The sequence below is a fragment of the Mustelus asterias genome, chromosome 8, assembly GCF_964213995.1.
Source record: "Mustelus asterias chromosome 8, sMusAst1.hap1.1, whole genome shotgun sequence".
Taxonomy (NCBI): Eukaryota; Metazoa; Chordata; class Chondrichthyes; order Carcharhiniformes; family Triakidae; genus Mustelus; species Mustelus asterias.
The window spans coordinates 41,417,864-41,438,452 of record NC_135808.1 but is presented as its reverse complement, the minus strand read 5'-3'; the positions used below and the strand labels follow the sequence as shown (position 1 = coordinate 41,438,452).

Here is a 20,589-nt window from a genome sequence, read left to right as displayed (position 1 = left end):
ATCTATGTCTCGTTGCAACTGCTGACATCCCTCTACACTATCCACAACACCACCAACCTTAGTGTCATCAGCAAACTTGCCAACGCATCCTTCCACTTCCTCATCCAGGTCATTTATAAAAATCACAAAGAGCAAGGGTCCCAGAACAGATCCCTGGGGCACTCCACTGGTGACCGACCTCCATGCTGAAAAAGACCCATCTACAACCACTCTTTGCCTTCTGTGGGCAAGCCAGTTCTGAATCCACAAAGCAATGCCCCTTGTATCCCATGCCCCTTCACTTTCTCAATAAGCCTTGCACGGGGCACCTTATCAAACGCCTTGCTGAAATCCATATAAACTACATCTACTGCTTTCCCTCGTCTATGTGTATAGTTACATCTTCAAAAAATTCAATTAGGCTCGTAAGGCATGATCTGCCTTGGACAAAGCCATGCTGAGCCTCTGGCGATGATCTTTGCGTCATGAATGAAGACAGGAGAGGTTCTGGAGGATTGGAGGATTTCGGATGTGGTTCCGTTATTCAAGAAAGGGAGAACAGATAGCCCAGGAAATTATAGACCAGTGAGTCTAACCTCAGTGGTTGGTAAGTTAGAGCATAGAACATAGAAAAGCTACAGCACAAACAGGCCCTTCGGCCCACAAGTTGCGCCGAACAATCTCCTTACCTTCCAGGCTCATCTATAACCCTCTATCTTACTAACCTCCATGAATCTATCCAAAACTCTCTTAAAAGACTCAATCGAATCCGCTTCCACCACCTCTACCGACAGCCGATTCCACGCACCCACCACCCTCTGAGTGAAAAACTTACCCCTAACATCTCCTCTGTACCTACTCCCCAGCACCCTAAACCTGTGACCTCTTGTGACAACCATTTCAGCCCTAGGTAAAAGCCTCTGAGAATCCACTCTTATCAATACCTCTCAACATCTTATATACCTCTATCAGGTCACCTCTCATCCTTTGCCTCTCCAAGGAGAATAGACCTAGCTCTCTCAACCTATCCTCATAAGGCATACCACTTAATCCCGGCAGCATCCTCATAAATCTCCTCTGCACACCCGTTCTATGGCTTCCACATCCTTTCTGTAATGAGGCGACCAGAACTGGGCACAGTACTCCAGGTGGGGTCTGACCAGGGTCCTATACAGCTGCAGCATTATCTCCCGATTTCTAAACTCAATTCGTCTATTGATGAAGGCCAGCATTCCATACGCCTTCTTAACCACAGCCTCTACCTGCGACACTGCTTTGAGCGTCCTATGAACCTGGACCCCAAGATCCCTCTGTTCTTCCACACTGCCAAGTGTCTTACCCTTAATATTATGTTCTTCCATCCTATTCGACCTGCCAAAATGAACCACCACACACTTATCTGGGTTGACGTCCATCTGCCACTTCTCCGCCCAGTCTTGCACCTTATCTATGTCTCGTTGCAACTGCTGACATCCCTCTACACTATCCACAACACCTCCAACCTTTGTGTCATCAGCAAACTTGCCAACCCATCCTTCCATTTCCTCATCAAGGTCATATATAAAAATCACAAAGAGCAAGGGTCCCAGAACAGATCCCTGGGGCACCCCACTGGTGACCGACCTCCACTCTGAAAAAGACCCATCTGCAACCACTCTTTGCCTTCTGTGGGCAAGCCAGTTCTGAATCCACAAAGCAACGTCCCTGTGTATCCCATGCCCCTTCACTTTCTCAATAAGCCTTGCACGGGGCACCTTATCAAACGCCTTGCTGAAATCCATATAAACTACATCTACCGCTCTTCCCTCGTCTATGTGTCTAGTTACATCTTCAAAAAATTCAATTAATTTGTAAGGCATGATCTACCTTGGACAAAGCCGTGCTGGCTATTTCTGATCATCCTATTCCTCTCCAGATGTTCATAAATCCTGCCTCTCAGGATCTTCTCCATCAACTTGAACTGGTTGAAATAGCAGAGGTATTCAATGAATACTTTGCTTCAGTATTCACAGTAGAAAAGGATCTTGGTAGTTGCAGTGCAGCCTTGCAGTGGACTGAGAAGATTGAGCATGTGGACATTAGGGGAGAGGATGCGTTGGAGCTTTTGAAAAGCATCAAGTTAGATAAATCGCTGGAACCGGATGGGATGTACCCCAGGTTACTGTGGGAGGCGAGGGAAGAGATTGCTGAGCCTCTGGCGATGATCTTTGTGTTGTTAATGGAGACGGGAGAGGTTCCGGAGGATTGGAGGATGGTGGAAGTTGTTCCGTTATTCAAGAAAGAGAAGAGATAGCCCAGGAAATTATAGACCGGTGAGTCTAACCTCTGGTAGGTAAGTTGATGGAGAAGATCCTGAGAGGCAGGATTTATGAACATTTGGAAAGGAATAACCCTGACAAATGCGAGGTGATTCATTTTGGTCGGACAAATTTAAATGTGGATTACAGGGTCAAAGGTAGGGTTCTGAAGAATGTGGAGGAACAGAGAGATCTTGGTGTTCATATCCATAGATCTCTGAAGGTTGCCACTCAAGTGGATAGAGCCGTGAAGAAGGCCTATAGTGTGTTGGCGTTCATTAACAGGGGGTTTGAGTATAAGAGCCGTGGAGTTATGCTGCAACTGTACAGGACCTTGGTGAGACCACATTTGGAATATTGTGTGCAGTTCTGGTCACCTCACTACAAGAAGGATGTGGAGACACTGGAAAGAGCGCAAAGGAGATTTACCAGGATGCTGCCTGGTTTGGAGGGTAGGTCTTATGAGGAAAGGTTGAGGGAACTTGGGCTTTTTTCTTTGGAGCGGAGGAGGTTGAGAGGAGACTTGATAGAGGTTTATAAGATGATGAGGGGGATAGATAGAGTGAACGTTCAAAGACTATTTCCTTAGGTGAATGGAGTGGTAACTAGGGGGTTCATGGTGGGAGATATAGGAAGGATGTCCGAGGTAGGTTTTTTACTCAGAGAGTGGTTGGGGTGTGGAATGGACTGCCTGCAGTGATAGTGGAGTCAGAAAGTTTAGGAACATTTAAGAAGCTATTGGATAGGCACATGGAGTACTTTGGGATGATAGGGAGGAAATAGCTTGATCTGGGTTTCAGACAAAGCTCGGCACTACATCGTGGGCCGAAGGGCCTGTTCTGTGCTGTACTGTTCTATGTTCTATGTTCTACAAGAGGTCACAGGTTTAGGGTGCTGGGGAGTAGGTACAGAGGGGATGTTAGGGGTAAGTTTTTCACTCAGAGGGTGGTGGGTGTGTGGAATCGGCTGCCAGTAGTGGTAGTGGAGGCGGATTCGATAGGGTCTTTTAAGAGACTTTTGGATAAGTTCATGGAAGTTAGTAAGATGGAGGGTTATAGGTAAGCCTAGTAGATAGGGACATGTTCGGCGCAACTTGTGGGCCGAAGGGCCTGTTTGTGCTGTAGCTTTTCTATGTTCTATCTTCTCCATCAACTTACCAACCACTGAGGTTAGACTCACTGGTCTATAATTTCCCGGGCTATCTCTTCTCCCTTTCTTGAATAACAGAACCACATCCGCAATCCTCCAATCCTCCGGATCCTCTCCCTTCTCCATTGATGACGCAAAGATCATCGCCAGAGGCTCAGCAATCTCTTCCCTCGCCTCCCACAGTAACCTGGGGTACATCCCATCCAGTCCCGGCGATTTATCTAACTTGATGCTTTTCAAAAGCTCCAACACATCCTCTTTCCTAATGTCCACATGCTCAATCTTCTCAGTCCACTGCAAGGCTGCACTGCAACTACCAAGATTCATTTCCACTGTGAATACTGAAGCAAAGTATTCATTGAGTACCTCTGCCACTTCTACCGGTTCTATACAGACTTTCCCACTGTCACATTTGATAGGTCCTACTGCTTCATATCTTATCCTCTTGCTCTTAACATACTTGTAGAATGCCTTGGGGTTTTCCTTTATCCTGTCTGCCAAGGCCTTCTCATGACCCCTTCTTGCTCTTCTAATTTTCCTCAAGTTCCTTCCTACTAGTCGTATACTCTTCTAGATTACTAACATTACCTAGCTCCCTGAACATTTTGTAGGCTTTTCTTTTCTTCTTGAATAAATTCGTTCCAGCTTTCATGCACCATGGTTCCTGTGACCTACCATAACTCCCCTGTCTCATTGGAATGTTGCTGTGTAGAGCTCCAGACAAATTTTCCTTGTGTGAAGAAGTTCCTCCTCAACTCAGTCCTAAATCTGCTTCCCTTTATTTTGAGGCTATGCCCCCTAGTTCTAGTTTCACCCGTCAGTGGAAAGAACTTCCCTGCTTCTATCTTATCTATTCTCTTCATAATCTTATATGTTTCTATAAGATCTCCCCTCATTCTTCTGAATTCCAATGAATGTAGCCCCAGTCTACTCAGTCTCTCCTCATAAGCCAACCCTCTCCACTCGGGAATCAACCTAGTGAATCTCCTCTGCACCCCCTCCAGTGCCAATATATCCTTTCTCAAGTAAGAAGACCAAAACTGTACACAGTACTCCAGGTGTGGCCTCACCTGCAGCAACATAACCTTGCTGTTTTTAAACTGCATCCCTCTAGCAATGAAGGACAAAATTTCATTTGCCTTCTTAATTATCTGCTGCACCTGCATACCAACTCCTTGAGATTCCTGCACAAGGACACCCAGGTCCCTCTGCACAGCAGCATGCTGCATTTTTTTACCATTTAAATAATAGTCCATTTTGCTGTTATTCCTACTAAAATGGATGACCTCACATTTACCAACATTGTACTCCATCTGCCAGACCCTTGCCCACTCACTTAGACTATCTATATCTCTTTCCAGACTTTGTGTCCTCTGCACACGTTGCTCTGCAACTTATCTTAGTGTCATCTGCAAATTTTGAGATACTATACTATACACAATACTCCAAATCATCTATGTAAATCGTAAACTATTGCAGTCCCAACACTGATCCCTGAGGCACAACACTAGCCAACCAGAAAAACACCCATTTACCCCCACTCTTTGCTTTCTGTTAGTTAACCAATCCTCTATCCATGCTAATACATTACCCGTAACACCGTGCACCTTTATCTTATGTAGCAGTCTTTGGTGCGGCACCTTCTCAAATGCCTTCTGGAAATCCAGATACACCACATCTACAGGTTCCCTATTGTCCACTGCACATGTAACGTTCTCAAAGAATTCCACCAAGCTAGTCAAACATGACCTTCCCTTCATGAACCCATGCTGCGTCTTACCAATGGGACAATTTATATCCAGATGTCGCATCTTCCTTGATGATAGATTCAAGCATTTTCCCTAACTACAGAAGTTAAGCTAACCGGCCTATAGTTACCTGCCTTTTGTCTCCTTTTTTAAACAGTGGCGTCACATTTGCTGTTTTCCAATCTGTGGGAACCACCCCAGAGTCCAGCGAATTTTGGTAAATTACAACTCATGCATTTGCTATTTCTCCCGCCATCTATTTTAGTACTCTGGGATGCATTCCATCAGGACCAGGAGACTTGTCTACCTTTAGCCCCATTAACTTGCCCAACACTACCTCTTTCGTGATAATGATAGTTTCTAGTTTCTCACCTTCCTGTCATCAATTTTTGGCATGTTATTTGTGTCTTCCACTGTGAAGACCGACACAAAATACCTGTTCAATGCCTCAGCCATTTTCACATTTCCAGTTAGTACATCCCCTTCTCATCCTCTAAAGGACCAATGTTTACTTCAGCCACTCGTTTTCATTTCATATATTTGTAGAAACTTTTGCTATCTGTTCTTATATTCTGATCTAATTTACTCTCATAATCCATCTTACTTTTCTTTATACCTTTTTAACAGTGTAGTTTACAGTGTAATACCATTTGTAGTGAATATTATTGTTTGTGATGAACACACTGTAATATTAACATTTGTGATGAACAGTGTAATAATACTCAAAAGAAGCAGAATATTGCAGATGCTGGAAACCTGAAATAAAAACAGGAAATGCTAGGTAAACTCAGTAGGCTTGACAGCATCCATGCTGTAAACCTCTATGACTCTATGAGCATCTGTGCAGAGAAACAGAGTTAATGTTTTGGATCCAAGTAAGTTCTGTGAAAGGGTTATTTGGACCAGTGCTAGGGCTTTGTAAGTTGTGCCTATAAAAACAAGGCCTGGCTCTGAGGAGTGCTTTTCGAGTTGGGTGGAAACAGGGAGTTAGGTGAAATAGGCATCAGAGGCCACAAGGTAGAGTGCTGATTGATTGGTCAGCAAGGGAGAGTGCTGATTGATTGGTCAGCAAGGGAGAGTGCTGATTGATTGGTCAGCAAGGGAGAGTGCTGATTGGTCAGCACGGGAGAGTGCTGATTGGTCAGCACGGGAGAGTGCTGATTGGTCAGCAAGGGAGAGTGCTGATTGGTCAGCAAGGGAGAGTGCTGATTGGTCAGCAAGGGAGAGTGCTGATTGGTCAGTAAGTGCTACCCTTGATTCTCTGAAACTGACAGAGTTCGGATGAAAAACACTTAAAACTGACAGCTCAGGAGGGCTGTGATCTGATTGGCTAACAGGGAGCTGTGGTAAATTTGAAAATCCATTTAAATTACTGGTTAGAAATTGCGTTGAGACTGAGGTAATAAGGAGATATATAATAGAAAAATTTTAAACCCAAATTAAAACCTAATTAAACAAAATAGAGATGGAAGGTCAGGTGATGTATTGTTCATGCAAGTTGGTGGAACCAATTGTGGTTCCCAGTGAGCATGTCTGTAGTAGGTGTTGGTTGGTTGAGGAATTCCGGCTCAGAGTGGATGAGCTGGAGTCTGAGCTTTGGACGCTGCGACACATCAGGGAGGGGGAGAGATACCTGGACACTGTGTTCCAGGAGGCAGTCACACCTCTTAGATTAAATACCTTGAATTCGGCCAGTGGACAGGGACAGGAGGGTGTGGCTGCGAGTGAGGCAGGTAGAGGGATCCAGGAGGTAGGGTTGCAGGAGCCTCAGTCCCTGAACTTGTCCAACAGGTTCGAGATTCTTGCTCCCTGTGTGGATGGGAATGGGTTCTGCAGGGAGGATGAGCAAACTGACAACAGCACCGTGGTACAGGGAGCCGTTCAAAAGAAATGCAGTCATAATTGGGGATAGTATAGTTAGGAACATTGACACAGTTCTCTGTGACCAGGATTGAGAGTCCCAAAGGTTGTGTTGCCTGCCTGGTGCTCGGGTTCGGGATATCTCATCTGGGCTGCAGAGGAACTTGGAATGGGAGGGTAAAGATCCAGTTGTTGTGGTCCACATAGGTACCAATGACATAGGTAGAACAGGAACAAAGATTCTGCTGAGGGAATCGGAACAGCTCGGAGCTAAATTAAAAAGCAGAACCAAAAAGGTAATAATCTCTGGATTATTGCCTGAGCCACGAACTAATTGGCACAGGGTCGATAAGATTAAGGAGGTAAATGTATGGTTCAAAGATTGGTGTGGGAGGAATGGGTTTGAATTTATGGGACATTGGCACCAGTATTGGGGAAGAGGGGACCTGTTCCAATGGGACAGTCTTCATCTGAATCATGCTGGGACCAGAGTCCTGGCGAATCGTATAACTAGGGCTGTAGGTAGGGCTTTAAACTAAATAGTGAGCGGAGGATTCAGTTGTATGGAGAATTAGAAAATCAAAGTTATAGGAGAGGGTACAAGTGCCAGTTAATGATGAGGACTTTCAAATAGTTAAAGGAGCCAAGGGCTCAGGAGAGGTTAATAAAGTTTCAAGACCACATAATAGAGCAGAGTATAGAAGGTGGTAGGAATCTAACCTTAGGCAGAGCAAAAAAGGTGACAAGTATGAGAAGGGAGGTAGTCAATGCAGGACTGAGGGTGTTGTACCTAAATGCGCGCAGTATACAATGTTGTGGGCATCACAAAGGCATGGCTGCAAGGGGATCAGGGCTGGGATCTATCCAAGGATACGTGTCCTATCGAAAGGATAGGCAGATGGGCAAAGGGGGCGGGGTTACATTCTTAGTAAGGAATGAAGTTAAATCAATAGCAAGAAGTGATGTAGGATCAGGAGGCATAGAACCTCTGTGGGTAGAGTTGAGGAATTGTAAAGCTAAAATGACCCTGATGGGAGTTATGTACAGGCCCCCTAGCAGTAGTCAGGATGTGGGGCAGAAAATAAATCAGGAAATAGAAAAGGCATATAAAAAAGGCAATATTGCAATAATCATGGGGGACTTCAATATACAGGTGGACGGGAAAATCAGGCAGGTAGTGGATCCCAAAAAAAGGAATTTGTGGAATATCTAAGAGATGGTTTTTGGAGCAGCTTGTGACAGAGCCTACTCGGGAACAGGCTATTCTGGATTTGATGATTTGCAATGAGGCAGACTTGATTAGGAAACTTAAGGTGTAGGAACCCTTAGGGAGCAGTGACCACAATATGATAGAATTTACCCTGCAGTTTGAGAGGGAGAAGCTGGATTCAGATGTAATAGTATTGCAATTAAATAAAGGTACCTACAAAGACATGAGGGAGTTGATTGGAAAGGGAGCCGAGCAGGGAAGACTGTGGAACAGCAATGGCAGGAGTCTTTGGGGGTTATTCGGGAGGCACAACAGAAATTCATCCCAAGAAGGAGGAAACATGCTAAGGGGAGAATGAGGCATTGATGGCTGGCGAGGGACAGCATAAAAGTATACAAAATGGTGAGGATTAGTGGGAAGGCCAGAGGACTGGGAAACCTTTAAAAGCAAGCAGAGGACAACTAAAAAAGCAATAAGGGGGAGAAGATGAATTATGAGTGTAAGCTAGCTAGCAATATAAAAGAAGATAGGAAGAGTTTTTTTCAATATATAAAAGGTAAGAGAGAGGCAAAAGTAGACATTGGACCACTGGAAAATGAGGCTGGAGAAGTAATAATAGGAAACAAAGAAATGGCAGAGGAACTGAATAGTTACTTTGCATCAGTCTTCACGGTGGAAGACACCAGTGAGATGCCAGAGCTCCAGGAGAATCAGGGGGCACAGGTGAGTGTAGTGGCAATCACTAAGGAGAAGGTTCTGGGGAAACTGAAAGGTCTGAAGGTGGATAAATCACCTGGACCGGATGGACTACACCCCAGGATTCTGAAAGAGATAGCTGAGGAAGTCGTGGAGGCATTGGTGGTGATCTTTCAGGAATCACTGGAGGCAGGGAGGATCCCAGAGGACTGGAAAGCTGCTAATGTAACATTGCTGTTTAAGAAGGGAGGAAGGCAGCAAACGGGAAATTATAGGCCGGTTAGCCTGACTTCAATCATTGGCAAGATTTTAGAGTCCATTATTAAAGATGAGATCACAGAGTACTTGGAAGTGTGTGATAAAATAGGACTGAGTCAGCACAACTTCATCAAGGGGAGGTCATGTCTGACAAATCTGTTAGAGTTCTTTGAGGAGGTAGCAAGGAAGTTAGATAAAGGAGATCCAGTGGATGTGATTTATTTAGATTTTCAGATGGCCTTTGACAAGTTGCTACATAGGAGACTGTTAAATAAGTTAAGTGCCCATGATGTTAATGGAAAGATCCTGGCATGGATAGAGGATTGGCTGACTGGCAGAATGATGTGGAGATACATCGATGACATTTTCTTCCTTTGGACTCATGGTGAACAATCACTGAAACAACTCTATGATGACATCAACAAGTTCCATCCCACCATCAGACTCACCATAGACTACTCTCCGGAATCGGTTGCATTCTTGGACACACGCATCTCCATCAAGGACGGTCACCTCAGCACCTCACTGTACCGCAAGCCCACGGATAACCTCACGATGCTCCACTTCTCCAGCTTCCACCCGAAACACGTTAAAGAAGCCATCCCCTATGGACAAGCCCTCCGTATACACAGGATCTGCTCGGATGAGGAGGATCGCAACAGACACCTCCAGACGCTGAAAGATGCCCTCATAAGAACAGGATATGGCGCTCGACTCATTGATCAACAGTTCCAACGCGCCACAGCGAAAAACCGCACCGACCTCCTCAGAAGACAAACACGGGACACAGTGGACAGAGTACCCTTCGTTGTCCAGTACTTCCCCGGAGCGGAGAAGCTACGGCATCTCCTCCGGAGCCTTCAACATGTCATTGATGAAGACGAACATCTCGTCAAGGCCATCCCCACACCCTCACTTCTTGCCTTCAAACAACCGCACAACCTCAAACAGACCATTGTCCGCAGCAAACTACCCAGCCTTCAGGAGAACAGTGACCATGACACCACACAACCCTGCCACAGCAACCTCTGCAAGACGTGCCGGATCATCGACACAGATGCCATCATCTCACGTGAGAACACCATCCACCAGGTACACGGTACATACTCTTGCAATTCGGCCAACGTTGTCTCCCTGATACGCTGCAAGAAAGGATGTCCCGAGACATGGTACATTGGGGAAACTATGCAGACGCTGCGACAACGGATGAATGAACACCGCTCGACAATCACCAGGCAAGACTGTTCTCTTCCTGTTGGGGAGCACTTCAGCGGTCACGGGCATTCGGCCTCTGATATTCGGGTAAGCGTTCTCCAAGGCAGCCTTTGCGACACACGACAGCGTAGAGTCGCTGAGCAGAAACGGATAGCCAAGTTCCGCACACACGAGGACGGCCTCAACCGGGATATTGGGTTCATGTCACACTATTTGTAACCCCCACAGTTGCGTGGACCTGCAGAGTTTCACTGGCTGTCTTGTCTGGAGACAATACACATCTTTTTAGCCTGTCTTGATGCTCTCTCCACTCACATTGTTTTGTTTCTTAAAGACTTGATTAGTTGTAAGTATTCGCATTCCAACCATTATTCATGTAAATTGAGTTTGTGTCTTTATAAGCTCTGTTTGTGAACAGAATTCCCACTCACCTGAAGAAGGGGCTTGCAGCTCCGAAAGCTTGTGTGGCTTTTGCTACCAAATAAACCTGTTGGACTTTAACCTGGTGTTGTTAAACTTCTTGAGGAAGGAGAAAGCTCGGGTGATGGTGAGCACCCCGGTGGATGTGCCCCTTAATAATAAGTACTCCTGTCTGAGTACTACTGGGGTGGACAGCCCACCTGGGGGAAGCAGCGGTGGCAGTGTCTCTGGAGCTGAGCCTGGCCCAGTAGTGCAAAGGGGTAAGGAAAGGAGGGTAGTGCTAATTGGGGACTCTACGGTGAGAGGGTCAGATAGGCGTTTTTGCGGACACAGACGGGACTCTCGGATGGTGGTTTGCCTCCCTGGTGCAGGGGTCCGGGATGTCTCTGGTCGAGTCCCAGAAATCCTGAAGGGGGAGGGAGAGGAGCCCAAGGTCGTGATGCATATAGGTACTGCTGACATAGGTAGGAAGAGGGAAGGGGTCATGAAAAGAGAATATAGGGAGTTGGGTAGACAGCTGAGAAAGAGGAATGCAAAGGTAGTAATCTCGGGATTGCTGCCTGTGCCGCGGGAGAGTGAGAACAGGAATCGGTGGAGAATTAATGCGTGGCTGAGGGACTGGAGCAAGGGACAAGGATTTGGGTACTTGGATCATTGGGACCTCTTTAGGGGCAGGTGTGACCTGTTTAAAAAAGACGGGTGGCACTTGAATCCCAGGGGGACCAATATCCTGGCGGGAAGGTTGGCTAAGGCTACTGGTGAGACTTTAAACTAGAAAGGTTGGGGGGAGGGAATCGAAATGAGGGGACTGAGAGCGAGGAGGTTAGCTCGCAAACAGATAAGGAATGTAGACAGGGTAAGAGGGAGGTTAGACGAGTGAGGGAGAAGGGAAGTGCTCAGGCTGAAGGTCTGAGATGTGTCTATTTTAATGCCAGGAGTGTAGTGAATAAAGTGGATGAGCTTGGAGCGTGGATTGCTGCTTCGAATTGTGATGTGGTGGCCATTACGGAGACTTGGATGTCTCAGGGACAGGACTGGGTGCTTCAGGTGCCGGGTTTTAGATGTTTCAGGAAGGACAGGGAGGGAGGCAAGAGAGGGAGGGGAGTGGCACTGTTGATCAGGGATAGTGTCACGGCTGTAGAGAAGGTGGACGCCGTGGAGGGACTGACTACGGAATCTCTGTGGGTGGAGGTTAGGAACAGGAAGGGGTCGGTAACTTTGCTGGGTGTTTTCTATAGGCCGCCCAATAGTAACAGAGATGTTGAGGAGCAGATGGGGAAACAGATCCTGGAGAGATGTAGGAATAACAGAGTTGTCGTGATGGGAGATTTTAATTTCCCAAACATAGATTGGAATATCCCTAGGGCTAGGGGTTTGGATGGAGAGGAGTTTGTTAGGTGTGTCCAGGAGAGTTTCCTGACACAGTATGTGGATAAGCCTACTAGAGGAGAGGCTGTTCTTGATCTGGTGCTGGCTAATGAACCTGGACAGGTGGAGGATCTCTCGGTGGGTGAGCATCTTGGGGATAGCGATCATAATTCTATCTCCTTCACGATAGCATTGGAAAGAGATAGGGTCAGGCAGGCTAGGAAAGTGTTTCTCTGGAGTAAAGGGAAATACAGTGTCATCAGGGAGGAAATTAGACGGGTAAATTGGAAGGAGGCATTCTTGGGGAAAAGTACCGAAGGAAAGTGGAGGATTTTCAAGGAATGTTTGTCTGGAGCTCTGCATGACAACGTTCCGATGAGACAGGGGGGTGTTGGTAGGGTACGGGAACCGTGGTGCACGAAGGTTGTGATGAACCTGGTGAATAAGAAAAGAGAGGCGTACAGAAGGTTCAGAGAGCTAGGAGGTGTTAAGGATTTAGAGGAGTATACGCGATGTAGGAAGGAGCTTAAGAAGGAAATTAGGAGAGCGAGAAGGGGTCATGAGAAGACCTTGGCGGGTAAGATTAAGGAGAATCCCAAGGCTTTCTACAAATATGTCAAGAGTAAAAGGATGAGATGTGAAGGCATAGGACCCTTAAAAGGTGAAGGGGGAAAAGTTTGTGCGGAACCGTTAGAAATGGCGGAGCTGCTTAATGAATACTTTACCTCGGTATTCACGGTGGAAAGGGATCTGGGTGGTTGTACTGCTGGATTGCGGAGGACAGAAAGGATCGAGCATGTGGACATAAAGAAAGAGGATGTGTTGGAACTATTGAATGGCATCAAGGTTGGTAAGTCGCCGGGACCGGATGGGATGTACCCCAGGTTACTGTGGGAGGCGAGGGAGGAGATTGCGGAGCCTTTGGCGATGATCTTTGCATCGTCGATGGAGACGGGAGAGGTTCCGGAGGATTGGAGGATTGCGGATGTGGTCCCTATATTCAAGAAAGGGAACAGGGACAGCCCGGGAAATTACCGACCGGTGAGTCTAACCTCAGTGGTTGGTAAGTTGATGGAGAGGATCCTGAGAGACAGGATTTATGATCATCTAGAGAAGTTTAGTATGATCAAAAGTAGTCAGCACGGCTTTGTCAGGGGCAGGTCGTGCCTTACGAGCCTGGTTGAGTTCTTTGAAAATGTGACCAAGCACATTGACGAAGGAAGAGCGGTGGATGTGGTCTATATGGACTTCAGCAAAGCGTTCGATAAGGTCCCCCATGCAAGACTTCTTGAGAAAGTGAGAGGGCATGGGATCCAAGGGGCTGTTGCCTTGTGGATCCAGAACTGGCTTGCCTGCAGAAGGCAGAGAGTGGCTGTGGAGGGGTCTTTCTCTGCATGGAGGTCAGTGACCAGTGGAGTGCCCCAGGGATCTGTTCTGGGACCCTTGCTGTTTGTCATTTTCATAAATGACCTGGATGAGGAAGTGGAGGGATGGGTTGGTAAGTTTGCTGACGACACCAAGGTAGGTGGTGTTGTGGATAGTTTGGAGGGATGTCAGAAGTTGCAGCGAGACATAGATAGAATGCAAGACTGGGCGGAGAAGTGGCAGATGGACTTCAACCCGGATAAGTGTGTGGTGATCCATTTTGGCAGATCCAATGGGATGGAGCAGCAGTATAAAATGAAGGGTACCATTCTTAGCAGTGTAGAGGATCAGAAGGACCTTGGGGTCCGGGTCCATAGGACTCTTAAATCGGCCTCGCAGGTGGAGGATGCGGTCAAGAAGGCGTATGGCGTACTAGCCTTCATTAATCGAGGGATTGAGTTTAGGAGTCGGGAGATAATGCTGCAGCTTTATAGGACCCTGGTTAGACCCCACTTGGAGTACTGCGCGCAGTTCTGGTCACCTCATTACAGGAAAGATGTTGAAGCCATTGAAAGGGTGCAGAGGAGATTTGCAAGGATGTTGCCTGGATTGGGGGGCATGCCTTATGAGGATAGGTTGAGGGAGCTTGGTCTCTTCTCCCTGGAGAGACGAAGGATGAGAGGTGACCTGATAGAGGTTTACAAGATGTTGAGGGGTCTGGATAGGGTGGACTCTCAGAGGCTATTTCCAAGGGCTGAAATGGTTGCTACGAGAGGACACAGGTTTAAGGTGCTGGGGGGTAGGTACAGGGGGGATGTCAGGGGTAAGTTTTTCACTCAGAGGGTGGTGGGTGAGTGGAATCGGCTGACGTCGGTGGTGGTGGAGGCAAACTCGTTGGGGTCTTTTAAGAGACTTCTGGATGAGTACATGGGATTTAATGGGATTGAGGGCTATAGATAGGCCTAGAGGTGGGGATGTGATCGGCGCAACTTGTGGGCCGAAGGGCCTGTTTGTGCTGTGGCTTTCTATGTTCTATGTTCTTACTGTGACTGGCAGAAGGCAGAGAGTGGGGATAAAGGGGTCTTTTTCAGGATGGCAGCCAGTGACGAGTGATGTGCCTCAGGGGTCAGTGCTGGGACCACAACTTTTCACAATATACATTAACGATTTGGAGGAAGGAACTGAAGGCACTGTTACTAAGTTTGCAGATGATACAAAGATATGTAGAGGGACAGGTAGTATTGAGGAAGCAGGAGGGCTGCAGAAGGACTTGGACAGGTTAGGAGAGTGGGCAAAGAAGTGGCAGATGGAATACAATGTGGAAAAGTGTGAGGTTATGCACTTTGGAAGGAGGAATGGAGGCACAGACTATTTTCTAAATGGGAAATGCTTAGGAAATCAGCAACACAAAGGGACTTGGGAGTCCTTGTTCAAAATTCTCTTAAGGTTAACGTGCAGGTTCAGTCGGCAGTTAGGAAGGCAAATGCTATGTTAGCATTCATGTCGAAAGGGTTAGAATACAAGAGCAGGGATGTACGTCTGGGGCTGTCTGAGGCTCTGGTCAGACCCCATTTGGAGTATTGTGAGCAGTTTTGGGCCCCATATCTAAGGAAGGATATACTGGCCTTGGAAAGGGTCCAGTAGAGGTTCACAAGAATGATCCCTGGAATGAAGAGCTTGTCGTATAAGGAACGGTTGGGGATTTGTTGGAGTTTAGAAGGATGAGGGGGGAAGTTATTGAAACTTACAGGATACTGCGAGGCCTGGATAGAGTGGACGTGGAGAGGATATCTCCACTTGTAGGAAAAACTAGAGCCAGAGGGCACAACCTCAGGCTAAAGGGATGATCCTTTAAAACAGAGATGAGGAATTTCTTCAGCCAGAGAGTGGTGAATCTGTGGAACTCTTTGCCGCAGGAGGCTGTGGAGGCCAGGTCATTGAGTGTCTTGAAGACTGAGATAGATAGGTTCTTGATGAATACGAGGATCAGGGGTGATGGGGAAAAGGCAGGAGAAGGGGGGAGGGTGAAAAAGATCAGCCATGATTGAATGGCGGAGCAGACTCGATGGGCCAAGCGGCCTAATTCTGCTCCTATGTCTTATGGTCTTGAAATGTTAACTCTGTTTCTTTCCACAGATCCTCCCGTTGCCAGACCTACTAAGTTTATCCAGCGTTTTCTGTTTTCTTCACTGTAATATTACTATTTGCCCTGAACAGTCTGTAACGTTATGGTTAGGACCACCCTCGTGATGCAGTGGTAGCGCCCCTACCGCTCGACATGAAGCTCCAGGTTCAAGTCTTATGCCAGGACTTGTTGGCCATGGTAGTAGCGTTCAATATACTTCAATGGGCTGATAATCAGTTCAGAAATCCTTTGATCATTTCCTGCACTATTCTCCAAAGGATTAAAAACCATATAGGTCTGAAAATACACTAAACAAACAAACAACTATCCTTGTCAATATTGAACACACAATAATGCATGTTTATATTGTATTTTATCCCACAGGTGATATCACCTCCCGCCTCTCCACTGACACCGCACTCATGAGCCGTTCCATCGCAGCCAATGTGAATATCTTCTTGCGTAGTTTGGTGAAGACAGTCGGGATCCTTTTCTTCATGTTCTCCCTGTCATGGCAGCTCACCTTGTTAATGTTTATCGAGTCTCCTCTCACCATAGTCATTCAGAAGCTTTATAACAAGTATCACATGGTAGGTACACACCCAGCAATGCAACAGGCTGCAGTTACTCCAGGCGCTTTCTTTAGGCTTTTATTAATTTGTTTCTACTTTTAAAGATTGGTGTATCTGGAACATAAAGTCTCTCTATTTCTTTACTACCTTTACCATTGAGTGTATATTTCCCCTCTTTGTTTAGTTTTTTAATGTGCCACTTCAGATTTTGTCCCATCAAATTTCATCTGAAATATATCTGCTGACATAGAACCATAGAATCCCTACAATGCAGAAAGAGGCCATTTGGCCCATCGAGTCTGCACCAACCACAATCACAGCTAGCTCCTATCCCCGTAACCCCACATATTTACTCTGCCAATCCCCATGACACTAGGGTCAATTTAGCATGGCCAATCAATCTAACCCGCACATCTTTGGACTGTGGGAGGAAACCGGAGCACCCAGAGGAAACTCGTGCAGACACGGGGAGAATGTGCAAACTCCAGACAGTGACCCAAGGCCGGGATTGAACCTGGGTCCCTGTGCTAACCACCGTGCCGCCCCAAATCTCTGACTATATTTGTGTCCGTGAGTGTCTCGGTGTGTATCTGTTTGTGTATGTGTCTTTGTGTACCTGTGTCTATGTCCACGTGTGTTTATATGTCTGTATCCATATATGAGTCAATGTATGTGTGTGTCTCTGTGTGCGTCTTGGAAAAGCGTCCTGCAGTCAGCATCGCAGTGATGCAGTCTGGGACAGTGTCCTGCAGTCAGCGTTGCAGTGAAGCAGTCTGGGACAGTGTCCTGCAGTCAGCATCGCAGTGAAGCAGTCTGGGACAGTGTCCTGCAGTCAGCATCGCAGTGAAGCAGTCTGGGACAGTGTCCTGCAGTCAGCGTTGCAGTGATGCAGTCTGGGATAGTGTCCTGCAGTCAGCATCGCAGTGAAGCAGTCTGGGACAGTGTCCTGCAGTCAGCATCGCAGTGATGCAGTCTGGGATAGTGTCCTGCAGTCAGCATTGCAGTGATGCAGTCTGGGACAGTGTCCTGCAGTCAGCGTTGCAGTGAAGCAGTCTGGGACAGTGTCCTGCAGTCAGCATCGCAGTGATGCAGTCTGGGACAATGTCCTGCAGTCAGCATTGCAGTGATGCAGTCTGGGACAGTGTCCTGCAGTCAGCATCGCAGTGAAGCAGTCTGGGACAGTGTCCTGCTGTCAGCATCGCAGTGAAGCAGTCTGGGACAGTGTCCTGCAGTCAGCATTGCAGTGATGCAGTCTGGGACAATGTCCTGCAGTCAGCATCGCAGTGAAGCAGTCTGGGACAGTGTCCTGCAGTCAGCATCGCAGTGATGCAGTCTGGGACAATGTCCTGCAGTCAGCATCGCAGTGAAGCAGTCTGGGACAGTGTCCTGCAGTCAGCATTGCAGTGAAGCAGTCTGGGACAGTGTCCTGCAGTCAGCATCGCAGTGAAGCAGTCTGGGACAGTGTCCTGCAGTCAGCATCGCAGTGATGCAGTCTGGGACAGTGTCCTGCTGTCAGCATTGCAGTGAAGCAGTCTGGGACAGTGTCCTGCAGTCAGCATTGCAGTGAAGCAGTCTGGGACAGTGTCCTGCTGTCAGCATTGCAGTGAAGCAGTCTGGGACAGTGTCCTGCAGTCAGCATTGCAGTGAAGCAGTCTGGGACAGTGTCCTGCAGTCAGCATTGCAGTGAAGCAGTCTGGGACAGTGTCCTGCAGTCAGCATCGCAGTGATGCAGTCTGGGACAGTGTCCTGCTGTCAGCATTGCAGTGAAGCAGTCTGGGACAGTGTCCTGCAGTCAGCATTGCAGTGATGCAGTCTGGGACAGTGTCCTGCAGTCAGCATTGCAGTGAAGCAGTCTGGGACAGTGTCCTGCTGTCAGCATTGCAGTGAAGCAGTCTGGGACAGTGTCCTGCAGTCAGCATTGCAGTGATGCAGTCTGGGACAGTGTCCTGCAGTCAGCATCGCAGTGATGCAGTCTGGGACAGTGTCCTGCTGTCAGCATTGCAGTGATGCAGTCTGGGACAGTGTCCTGCAGTCAGCGTTGCAGTGATGCAGTCTGGGACAGTGTCCTGCAGTCAGCATCGCAGTGATGCAGTCTGGGACAGTGTCCTGCAGTCAGCGTTGCAGTGATGCAGTCTGGGACAGTGTCCTGCAGTCAGCATTGCAGTGATGCAGTCTGGGACAGTGTCCTGCAGTCAGCATCGCAGTGATGCAGTCTGGGACAGTGTCCTGCTGTCAGCATTGCAGTGATGCAGTCTGGGACAGTGTCCTGCAGTCAGCGTTGCAGTGATGCAGTCTGGGACAGTGTCCTGCAGTCAGCATTGCAGTGATGCAGTCTGGGACAGTGTCCTGCAGTCAGCATTGCAGTGATGCAGTCTGGGACAGTGTCCTGCTGTCAGCATCGCAGTGAAGCAGTCTGGGACAGTGTCCTGCAGTCAGCATCGCAGTGATGCAGTCTGGGACAGTGTCCTGCAGTCAGCATTGCAGTGATGCAGTCTGGGACAGTGTCCTGCTGTCAGCATCGCAGTGCAGCAGTCTGGGACAGTGTCCTGCAGTCAGCATCGCAGTGATGCAGTCTGGGACAGTGTCCTGCAGTCAGCATCGCAGTGATGCAGTCTGGGATAGTGTCCTGCAGTCAGCATTGCAGTGAAGCAGTCTGGGACAGTGTCCTGCAGTCAGCATCGCAGTGATGCAGTCTGGGATAGTGTCCTGCAGTCAGCATTGCAGTGAAGCAGTCTGGGACAGTGTCCTGCAGTCAGCATCGCAGTGATGCAGTCTGGGACAATGTCCTGCAGTCAGCATCGCAGTGATGCAGTCTGGGATAGTGTCCTGCAGTCAGCATTGCAGTGAAGCAGTCTGGGACAGTGTCCTGCCGTCAGCATTGCAGTGATGCAGTCTGGGATAGTGTCCTGCAGTCAGCATTGCAGTGATGCAGTCTGAGATAGTGTCCTGCAGTCAGCATTGCAGTGATGCAGTCTGGGACAGTGTCCTGCAGTCAGCATCGCAGTGATGCAGTCTGGGATAGTGTCCTGCAGTCAGCATTGCAGTGAAGCAGTCTGGGACAGTGTCCTGCAGTCAGCATCGCAGTGATGCAGTCTGGGACAATGTCCTGCAGTCAGCATCGCAGTGATGCAGTCTGGGACAATGTCCTGCAGTCAGCATCGCAGTGATGCAGTCTGGGACAGTGTCCTGCAGTCAGCATCGCAGTGATGCAGTCTGGGACAATGTCCTGCAGTCAGCATCGCAGTGATGCAGTCTGGGACAGTGTCCTGCAGTCAGCGTTGCAGTGATGCAGTCTGGGACAGTGTCCTGCAGTCAGCATCGCAGTGAAGCAGTCTGGGACAGTGTCCTGCAGTCAGCATTGCAGTGATGCAGTCTGGGACAATGTCCTGCAGTCAGCATTGCAGTGATGCAGTCTGGGACAGTGTCCTGCAGTCAGCATCGCAGTGAAGCAGTCTGGGACAGTGTCCTGCAGTCAGCATCGCAGTGAAGCAGTCTGGGACAGTGTCCTGCAGTCAGCGTTGCAGTGATGCAGTCTGGGACAGTGTCCTGCAGTCAGCATCGCAGTGAAGCAGTCTGGGACAGTGTCCTGCAGTCAGCATCGCAGTGAAGCAGTCTGGGACAGTGTCCTGCAGTCAGCATCGCAGTGATGCAGTCTGGGACAGTGTCCTGCAGTCAGCGTTGCAGTGATGCAGTCTGGGACAGTGTCCTGCAGTCAGCATCGCAGTGAAGCAGTCTGGGACAGTGTCCTGCAGTCAGCGTTGCAGTGATGCAGTCTGGGACAGTGTCCTGCAGTCAGCATCGCAGTGATGCAGTCTGGGACAGTGTCCTGCAGTCAGCATCGCAGTGATGCAGTCTGGGACAGTGTCCTGCAGTCAGCATCGCAGTGAAGCAGTCTGGGACAGTGTCCTGCAGTCAGCATCGCAGTGATGCAGTCTGGGATAGTGTCCTGCAGTCAGCATCGCAGTGATGCAGTCTGGGACAGTGTCATGCAGTCAGCATCGCAGTGATGCAGTCTGGGACAGTGTCCTGCAGTCAGCATCGCAGTGATGCAGTCTGGGACAGTGTCCTGCAGTCAGCATTGCAGTGATGCAGTCTGGGACAGTGTCCTGCAGTCAGCATCGCAGTGATGCAGTCTGGGACAGTGTCCTGCAGTCAGCGTTGCAGTGAAGCAGTCTGGGACAGTGTCCTGCAGTCAGCATCGCAGTGAAGCAGTCTGGGACAGTGTCCTGCAGTCAGCATCGCAGTGATGCAGTCTGGGACAGTGTCCTGCAGTCAGCATTGCAGTGAAGCAGTCTGGGACAGTGTCCTGCAGTCAGCGTTGCAGTGA

The 20,589-nt window shown here is 48.3% G+C and overlaps 1 protein-coding gene across 1 annotated transcript in view; it reads left to right on the top strand.

Moving 5' to 3' along the window:
• The window catches only part of LOC144497107 (antigen peptide transporter 2-like), a 79,131-nt gene that overhangs the window by 7,062 nt on the left and 51,480 nt on the right, over positions 1 to 20,589 (top strand). The window contains exon 4 of the mRNA XM_078217887.1: positions 16,075 to 16,280. Within this exon, the coding sequence (XP_078074013.1) occupies positions 16,075 to 16,280 (206 nt within the window). The remainder of the gene's footprint in view (positions 1 to 16,074; positions 16,281 to 20,589) is intronic.